The sequence below is a fragment of the Cibotium barometz genome, chromosome 61 (genome assembly GCF_041138505.1).
Source record: "Cibotium barometz isolate CiBa-2024 chromosome 61, ASM4113850v1, whole genome shotgun sequence".
In the NCBI taxonomy this organism is placed as follows: Eukaryota; Viridiplantae; Streptophyta; class Polypodiopsida; order Cyatheales; family Cibotiaceae; genus Cibotium; species Cibotium barometz.
Window position 1 is genome coordinate 21,444,050 of NC_141106.1, and position 10,033 is coordinate 21,454,082.

Below are 10,033 nucleotides of genomic sequence, written 5' to 3' on the forward strand. Positions count from 1 at the left end.
AGTAGATGAAGATTCACCCTTGTGTGATGGGCGTTCCTTAGTCAATCTTTTCTCTCTCTCTCTCTCTCTCTCTCTCTCTCTCTATATATATATATATATATATATATATATATATATATATATATTCTCTCTCTCTCTCTCTCTCTCTCTATATATATATATATATATATATATATATATATATATATAGAGAGAGAGAGAGAGAGAGAGAGAGAGAGAGAGTGGGTGGGTGGGGCGGAGGGAGAATTTACGACCAGAACTTAGAAAAGTAGATTGTTAGAATATCCTCACCAATAAAGGCATAGGTCTTGAAGAAACAGTTTACTCTTGAGAACAAACGGAAGCACACTAATCCCATTAAACCTTCAATGTTGTGCTTACAACCACAAGATACAACAAGATGCTAACAAATTAACCAAACCTTTAGCGTCGTGCTTCTACTAACTTGATTACAAATTAATACCATTGGCTTAAGGAATACTATCAATCAAATTAAGCACATTAATACCCTTGGATACCAGCTAATTTACTGAGTGTTTCTTGCAAAGCTTATTTTTTATCCTCTTTCTTGGGCTTAGGCAAATCTCTTTGTGAGCACTTGGACTACAAACTCTGTGACTTTCTCAGGTTCAGGCAAGATTGAGGCAAGGGAGGACTCCTTCATGGCATTCACCCAAGCGTGGAGGCGTGGGAATTTGTCATCGAAGGGGATCTTGAAGTCTCCCAGTGCCTCGATGGATGGGAACCAAACCACAAAAGGGCCCAGAATGATGTCCACAAACCCTACTGTGGCTCCCCCGAAGAAAGGAGGCTCCTCGGCCACACTCCCCAGCGCCTCCTCCAAGGTGGCCAAGCACTCCATAGCATTGTCTATGGCCACCTTCTGTTCATCCCCCTTGGTCCTCACGATCCCAAACAGGCCATCAAACACCTGCACAAACAATTAGAGAGCCCTTTTTTAATAAAAACGGCCTTCTTCAAAGCCTTGGAGGCACCCCCCCCCTCTCTCTCTCTCTCTCTCTCTCTCTCACACACACACACACACACACACACACACACACACACAAAAACTACAACTAACACTCGGTACCTTCTTGTCCACATAATCTGCCCAGAAACGCGAGATCGCTCTGCCATAAGCGTCCAAGGGCAAGAGGTTCTTGCCCTCAGGGGAGGGCCAGGCCTCATCCACATACTGCACGATGATAGAAGACTCACAGATGGGCTTGGCGTTGTGGATGAGGACGGGGATCTTCTTATACACGGGGTTGGATTCCAGCAGCAGCTTGCTCTTGTTACTCAGATCCTGCGGCAGCTTCACGTACTCCACACCCTTGGAGGCCAGCGCCAGCTCCGCCCTCATCGAATAAGGGCTCACCCACACGCACAGCAGCTGCACCGACTCACTCGCCATCTCCCTTCTCTTGCCTTGTCTTGTGCCTGCGGATGCTCCGCCCCACACAACCACCTCTGAGCACTTATCAAGGTAGCCGGAGGCCAATGATATGCGAAAAAAAGGCTTTGGTTGGTACACCAAATACTCCTCGCGACAACCGCCCCATTCTGGAGCGTCTTCCCAAATCGGAATTGCATGGGTCCACCACCATCACCCTCCGCTCATTGAGAGGGGGATCTGCCTCTCTCTTCATTTTTTACCATTTTTGTATCGGGCATATGAGTCAGTGAAAACCCCATGAGGGCATGGCTCCTGTGAAAACCCACTGCATCGCATTTTTTTTCCATCATGCATTCCCTCTGTAGTACTGCATTCTATTTTGTGTGTTTGGGGCGCATGGATGAATGAAAACCCAAAAATGGACATTCATGCATGTGAAAACCTCTTGCATTGTGGCATTCTTCCAGTACTTCTCATTCCCAGATGCCTGGTCACACACAGAAATCCTCATCTTCGACAACCAAAATTTTTTCCCCTCATCTTCTCTCATGATCCCTTTTTGGTCTGAGAGGGGGTCTGTGAAAATATTCCCAATATTTACCCAGCCTAAAAAGGGCCGCTTCTTTACTGGCCGACTTCCATGATTGGCCGACCAAATAAAAACACCTTATATAAATATAAGGGTCTCGACTTGCTTTTGCGAACCATCAACCCACGAGAAATCCTTGGCACCTTGCGATCTTCACGCTCTACATTTCATCGCATAGTTTACCTCGCCATCTCTTGCTGGTCAGTGTCATTGCTGATATCGCCTGACTATAGCAGGTTCGCAGGTCCTCTTGCAGCATTAAACCACTCTTGGTATCACCCGCCTACAGCAAGTTCAAAGGTTCTCCTGCAGTGTTAAAACCACTGTTGGTATTGCCCACCGACAACCGCAGGCAGCGTTAACTGCTCCACCACCTACATTAAGCCTCACCACAGTCTTTTTCGCCGCCTACATCAACAGCCTTACTTCAGGCTCCCATCAGTCTTATATCAGGCTCTTTTTCAATGCTTTCATCAGGGTCACTCCAGCCCTGCTATGTGCGTTTTATGGGACAGCAACTCTCTCTGCTTATTCGGAGTCTCACATAGAACTCCTTGTATTGGACTTCATCTTTTATATTCACATCACCTTTACTCTGATCTTTCATATATTTGGTCCTTTGGTTTCTTTTGTCCTCACACATAAAACATAATCAAACTATACATTAATAACAATCATGATCTTTTCTATAGTTAGCAACAAAGAGAAAGAGTATAAGAAAAGAATAAAAAATAAAAACTATTCAAATACCAAAAGCAATCTAGCGCACCAATGGTCACATAAGAAAAATACAACCATATTTATTTTCGAAGGAGCTTATGTTTTGAAATAAATTTAATAACTTCATCAAATACTTGTCCTACTTGATCTCTATCACCATGGACAGTATAGTCTATTTTATTAAGATCAATCAAGCCTAGACTTTCTTTAATATTCATTAGCGTAATATTTTCATCTAATTTATCTAAATCTAAAGGTATCATAATTTTATAAACATCATTCCATCCAATAGCTTGAACCGACCATGGCCCAATCCAACTTGGACTATGAAAAAAGCGACGCTTAAATTCTGCAGTCAAATTCACCCTTTCCTCAAAGAAAAGAGTACTCCTCCATGCTTTAAAAAAAAAGGCAACTCACCTCTTCTATCTCTATCAATCATACATGCATACATATATAAGTAAGTAGATGCATAACTCACCTGTTCTTAAAAACTTTCACCTTCAAAAAAAAACTCACACTTTTGCTATTCAGATTACTAAAATATTTTAAAATGCTTTCACCTTTAATAAAAACACATATGGATATATGTATGTATTTACACGCTCTCTCTCTCGCTCTCTCACTCTCTCACACACACATGTACACACTCATAAAGAGAAATGAATCTCTCTCTCTCTCTCTCTCTCTCTCTCACACACACACACACACACACACACACAAAATTGAGACATGGCAAAGTTAATGCAATAACTCTCTCTCTCTCTCTCTCTCTCTCTCTCTCTCTCACACACACACACACACACACACACACAAACACTTGCTATTCAAATTAATAAACCATTTTTAAAAACTACACCTTCAATAAAAAAAACTCTCAACGAACACGCAAACTTAAGACACGCTAAAATAAAACTTTCTCACACGCTCTCTCTCTCTCTCTCTCTCTCTCTTACACACACACACACACACACACACGCATGCACACATGCACGCACACCCTTAGGCTTGCTATTTAAATTATCAAAACATTCTAAAAAACTTTTACCTTAAATTTAAAAATTCACACTTTTGCTATTCAGATTACTACCTTTTTAAAAAAACACACGCGCACACACTTACTTATATGTGAAGGTTACATGAAGAAACATATAATATATCTATGACTAATCACTCTCTCTCTCTCTCTCTCTCTCTCTCTCACACACACACACACACACACACTTGCTATTCAAGTTAATAAAACATTTTTTAAAACTCACTTTCAATTAAAAAAACTCTCTCAACGAGCACACAAACTTAACACACGCCAAAAAGATTACTAAAATATTTTCAAATACTTTCATCTTTATTTAAAAAAACACACACAAAGACACGCACTTACTTACATGTGAAGGTTATATGAAGAAATATATAATATATCTATTACTAATCTCTCTCTCTCTCTCTCTCTCTCTCTCTCTCTCTCTCTCTCTCTCTCTCTCTCACACACACACACACACACACACACACACTTTCTATTCAAATTAATAAAAACATTTTAAAAAACTCACCTTCAATAAAAAAAAACTCTCTCAACGAACACACAAACTTAAGACACACTCTAAAATAACTCTCTCTCTCTCTCTCTCTCTCTCTCTCACACACACACACGCACGCACGTACACCCTTAGGCATACTATTTAAATTATTAAAACATTCTTAAAAACTTTAACCTTCAATAAAAAATCTCACACACTTTTGCTATTTAGATTACTAAAATATTTTAAAATACTTTCACCTTTAATTAAAAAAACACACAGATACCCACACACACGCTATGTAAATAATCTCTCTCTCTCTCTCTCTCTCTCTCTCTCTCTCTCTCTCTCTCACACACACACACACACACACACCCCAAATTGCTGCATTTTGCTCTTCCCCTTCCCTTGTAAAAAATCGACGCTCAGTTAGCATCTCTCTCTCTCTCTCTCGCTCGCATGGAGGATAACTCTCCGTTGCATGCAGGCTTGTTGTCATCGCCTTCATGTTACCTTCTGTTCTCTGTCGCTCTCTACAACAAACGGTGCCCGATTAGCCTCTCTCTCTCTCTCTCTCTCTCTCTCTCTCTCTCTCTCTCTCTCTCGTGCAACAGAGGGTTAGCATAACTAATGAGCTCGCATGCATGTCGTCTCTCGCCCGGTTGCTCTGCAGCATTGCATGCAGCTGCTCAACCTACTATGGTATGGCAGCCACTTGAGATTAAGTGTTGGCCATTCCTCTCCCCGCATGCATACTTGCCGGTGCTCACACTCTTTCTGCAGTTGCATGCGACCCTCTCTCTCATAGTGTTTTTCCCATCTCTTTGTTTGTTGGTGTATCTTTAAATCAACATCGTAGAGGCCTTTAAGTCTTTGCACGGGGTTTTAGGTAAAAGGGATGATTGTGTTGCTCGTTGTGCTACGTTTAGTTGTGCACGCAATCTTTAGCTTTAATAAGTTTTAAACACGCTTTTATTATTAGTAAGTGCAATTTTTAATTTGTGCGGTTTAACTTTGGTATGTATTAAGTTTGTGTAATATTTATGGTAGTGATGAGAGTGACCATTGTAGTAAAGCATGTGTGTGAGAGCTTGAGAGAGAGAGAGAGAGAGAGAGAGAGAGAGAGATCTCACTTTGTGAGTGTGTGTGTGTGTGTGTGAGAGAGAGAGAGAGAGAGAGAGAGAGATCTCACTTTGTGAGTGTGTGTGTGTGTGTGTGTGTGTGTGAGTGAGAGAGAGAGAGAGAGAGAGAGAGAAAGAAAGATATTGAAATGTAAAATTTATGGGAGTGAAAATGTACATGATATAGACCATTGTAGTAGGCTGTGTGTGTGTGTGTGTGTGTGTGTGTGAGAGAGAGAGAGAGAGAGAGAGAGAGAGTGATTGTTTACATAGCGTGCGTGTGGATGTGTGTGTTCTTTTATTAAAGGTGAAAGTATTTTAAAATATTTTAGTAATCTGAATAGCAAAAGTGTGAGTTCTACAAAAAAAAAAAAACCATAATAGTTAGGTAGAGAGAGAGAGAGAGAGATGCTAACCGGGGTTGTTCGTTTGCAAGGGAAAGTGGCAAAAGAAGGCAAGCACCTGCGCAACTAACACTAAGCGCAAAGGAGAAGGCCAATAAGGGACGCATGTGAGAGAGAAGGCCGGTACACGTTCGAATGGTAGGGCAAGCGAATTTGAAACCAAGGCGGTGACTTCAATCCTTCCCTGCAACCTCTACTTCCGACGTTCTTTGGTTCTCTGATGAAGGCAGCAGCTACCATGGCTAGCAGACGTTGCATGGCCTTGGCCTGGTGGACCCTTTGTTCTCAAAAAATGGTAGCACGTGACAACTTATGCAATGCCATGTAATATATAGTATAGAGGTGAGGCGTTGTAGGAGGGAGGTTTATTAACATATATTTGAGTAGTAGATGAAGATTCACTCTTGTGTGATGGGCGTTCCTTAATCAATCTTTTCTATATATATATATAGAATAGAGAGAGAGAGAGAGAGAGAGAGAGAGAGAGAGAGAGAGAGGTTTATTAACATATATTTGAGTAGTAGATGAAGATTCACCCTTGTGTGATGGGCGTTCCTTAATCAATCTTTTCTATATATATATATATATAGAGAGAGAGAGAGAGAGAGAGAGAGAGAGGGTGGGTGCGTGGGGCGGAGGGAGATATTTTTGATTACACATTTACGACCAGAACTTAGAAAAGTAGATTGTTAGAATATCCTCACCAATAAAGGCATCGGTCTTGAAGAAACAGTTTACTCTTGAGCACAAACGGAAGCAAACTAATCCCATTAAACCTTCAATGTGCTGCTTACAACCACAAAACACAACAAGATACTAACAAATCAACCAAACCTTTAGCGTCGTGCTTCTACTAACTTGCTTACAAATTAATACCATTGGCTTAAGGAATACTATCAATCGAATTAAGCACATTAATACCCTTGGATACCAGCTAATTTACTGGGTGTTTCTTGCAAAGCTTATTTTTTATCCTCTTTCTTGGGCTTAGGCAAATCTCTTTGTGAGCACTTGGACTACAAACTCTGTGACTTTCTCAGGTTCAGGCAAGATTGAGGCAAGGGAGGACTCCTTCATGGCATTCACCCAAGCGTGGAGGCGTGGGAATTTGTCATCGAAGGGGATCTTGAAGTCTCCCACTGCCTCGAAGGATGGGAACCAAACCACAAAAGGGCCCAGAATGATGTCCACAAACCCTACTGTGGCTCCCCCGAAGAAAGGAGGCTCCTCGGCCACACTCCCCAGCGCCTCCTCCAAGGTGGCCAAGCACTCCATAGCATTGTCTATGGCCACCTTCTGTTCGTCCCCCTTGGTCCTCACGATCCCAAACAGGCCATCAAACACCTGCACAAACAATTAGAGAGCCCTTTTTTAATAAAAACGGCCTTCTTCAAAGCCTTGGAGGCACACCCCCCCCTCTCTCTCTCTCTCTCTCTCTCACACACACACACACACACACTCACTCTCTCTCTCTCTCTCTCTCTCTCTCTCTCTCTCTCTCTCACACACACACAAAAACTACAACTAACACTCGGTACCTTCTTGTCCACATAATCTGCCCAGAAACGCGAGATCGCTCTGCCATAAGCGTCCGAGGGCAAGAGGTTCTTGCCCTCAGGGGAGGGCCACGCCTCATCCACATACTGCACGATGACAGAAGACTCGCAGATGGGCTTGGCGTTGTGGATGAGGACGGGGATCTTCTTATACACGGGGTTGGATTCCAGCAGCAGCTTGCTCTTGTTACTCAGATCCTGCGGCAGCTTCACGTAGTCCACACCCTTGGAGGCCAGCGCCAGCTCCGCCCTCATCGAATAAGGGCTCACCCACACGCACAGCAGCTGCACCGACTCACTCGCCATCTCCCTTCTCTTGCCTTGTCTTGTGCCCGCGGATGCTCCGCCCCTCACAACCACCTCTGAGCACTTATCGAGGTAGCCCAGTCAAGTGGAGGCCAATGATATGTGAAAAAAGTCTTTGGTTGGTACACTAATTACTCCTCGTCGACAACTTGAAAAGAAACAAGGGGATTTTCTTGATTCCAAATTCGTTTCTTTTTTCCAATGGCTATTAAAAAAAAATCAACTTTGAATCTCCTCATTACTTACATTATGCACACTTGAACCAGACTATCCACACAAACCTATAGTCATCCTTCTCCTCTCGTCCTTGCCTGATTGCATTTCTCTATTGCATGCACTTTTTGCTTGCCCTTCTCTATCTACATGCACTCACTATTCAACGAGTAGCAACACTTCTCTAGCTACATGCACTCACTATTCAAGGAGTAGCAACACTTCTCTAGATGCACCGGAAGTTAGAGTCCTTTTGAGCTAACTCCCACGGCCACATTTTGTAGAGCTCTTAAACCGGCCTCCATTTGCATAATCATACAGTGCTCCTCATCCTCAATAGCATGGGTGTCACATAAAGTACAAATGTGACTCTCAACTACTTCACCTCTCCATACTCTCAATACCCAGATGATGCGAGTGAGTGCGTAGTTGTGTTAAAGCCTTGCGAGATCTTGCTCCCATAGGTATGCTTGTGTACATTCTGGTGCTACTTTTCCATAAGCGTTCCAAAAATGTGGATTGATATTAGAAATTCAACTTGGTATCAGAGCTTAACTTAGCATTCAGCTACTGTTTTAAGCCTAATCACCTTCTTAATTACTAATTAGGTGCTAATCACCTTATAAACCATTTTTCATTTTCTGCAGTACCCACACTTGGTGGAGCTTAGATCCCTCCCTCCACACAGCTCCATTGACTACAAAATTCACACACCCTCTTGCCAATACACTGGCACCTAGGCGTGGCACCTCAGAAGCTTAAACCGCCAACAACGGATGCACCCGAGAAGCGTCGATTTGCTGGCATAATTTTCTGTGAGAAAAATTATAAAATCGCCATCGTGCCTTTGAATTGGAAGCATTGGAGCTAGCCCAATGGGTTTTTGGGTGTGCTGAACACGCTGCTGGCTTCAAAATTTTGAAATTCGTCAAGGAGAAGTTACATCAAGCTTTGGATCAAATCTGCAAGTGACTTTGGTAAAACAGAGATTAAGCATTCATTATTTGGTCAAATATTATGTTTTTGGGCTTGATCCTCTACTAGACTAAGTGCTATTGATGCCCTTAAAAGGATTTGAGCTCATATGAACTCTAAGGCACCAAATCTGCCCTCCTCGTACACTCTATTTTTTGGACACAAAATAGGAGATTAATCTTGCTAATTAGTGATTAATTAGTACTAATCACTAAATTTTGTGCAATTGATGGTTAAAACATACCATTGGGTATTTGATATAGATCTCTATCATAGTAGATTGTAATTTGAATTTGGTTTGATGTCCCAACCATCCAGTACAAAACCAACTATCCTTGGCTTTATGCAATTTTTTGTGTATTCATGCTTGTAAACTTGTTGTAATCATCATTAAACACCAAATTGGAGTTGTAAAAGGGTAGACACTACCCTTGAATCTTGAATTGGATCAAGAGATAAGACCTCCTTCGCATCATCATGAGCATTGCACAAGAAGTAGCTAAATTCAATGGGGAGCAATTCCATACATGACAAACAAAAACCATGTATTTGCTCACGAGGAAGAATCTATGGGAGCTAGTTGAGGGAACAAATGAATGTCCAGAGGAGCATGGGAAGGATGAGTGGAAGCATTAGGACTCATTGCACTTAGCTTAAATGATAAAATCATTCACCACATTGCGGGGATACAACAAGCTAAAGATGCATGGGATGAACTTAACAAATTATTTGGCACTCAAGCAAAGAATTCAAAGATAAATCTGCTAATGCAATTCTACAAACTTGACATGAAGGAAAGTGAACGTTTAACCACACACTTGAACAAATATAAAAGCATCAAACAACAACTTGCAACCATTGGAAAGAAAGTAGAAGATGATGAGACACTAGCAGTGCTTCTAAAGAGTGTGAACAAGAGAGAGTATGAGAACATTGTGGCAACCTTAAAGAATGTACCAGATTTGAAGTTGTATGATATAGAAGGAGCTCTACTAGAGCAAGAGAACAAGGTCAAAGAGAAGAAAGGATTGGACCCAACAACTGGAGAGGAGAAAGCACTCTACACCCGAGGAGGCCTCGCACGAGGACGAGGACGAGGAACAGGCAGGGGAGGAGGAAGGACCTTCACTTGCCATAACTGTGTGGGAAGCCAGGACACATGGCTAGAGACTGCTACAGCAAACCAAATGAAGAAGGATCAGCATCGGCAAACTTCATGGAGACTCCTAAGGA

General features: G+C 42.2%; 2 protein-coding genes across 2 annotated transcripts; both read right to left on the reverse strand.

Moving 5' to 3' along the window:
• Positions 1-327: 327 nt before the first annotated feature.
• On the reverse strand, positions 328-1,507 carry LOC147604658 (putative glutathione S-transferase parC). The gene is made up of 2 exons (XM_086794910.1): positions 1,091-1,507; positions 328-931 (listed from the first exon to the last, which is right to left on the reverse strand). The coding sequence occupies exons 1-2, from the start codon at positions 1,412-1,414 to the stop codon at positions 575-577; spliced, it is 681 nt and encodes a 226-aa protein (XP_086651036.1). The 5' UTR covers positions 1,415-1,507; the 3' UTR covers positions 328-574.
• A 4,991-nt stretch (positions 1,508-6,498) lies between these two features.
• LOC147604659 (putative glutathione S-transferase parC) lies at positions 6,499-7,761 on the reverse strand. Its single transcript, XM_086794944.1, has 2 exons — positions 7,289-7,761; positions 6,499-7,094 (listed from the first exon to the last, which is right to left on the reverse strand). The coding sequence occupies exons 1-2, from the start codon at positions 7,610-7,612 to the stop codon at positions 6,738-6,740; spliced, it is 681 nt and encodes a 226-aa protein (XP_086651070.1). The 5' UTR covers positions 7,613-7,761; the 3' UTR covers positions 6,499-6,737.
• Positions 7,762-10,033: the final 2,272 nt, after the last annotated feature.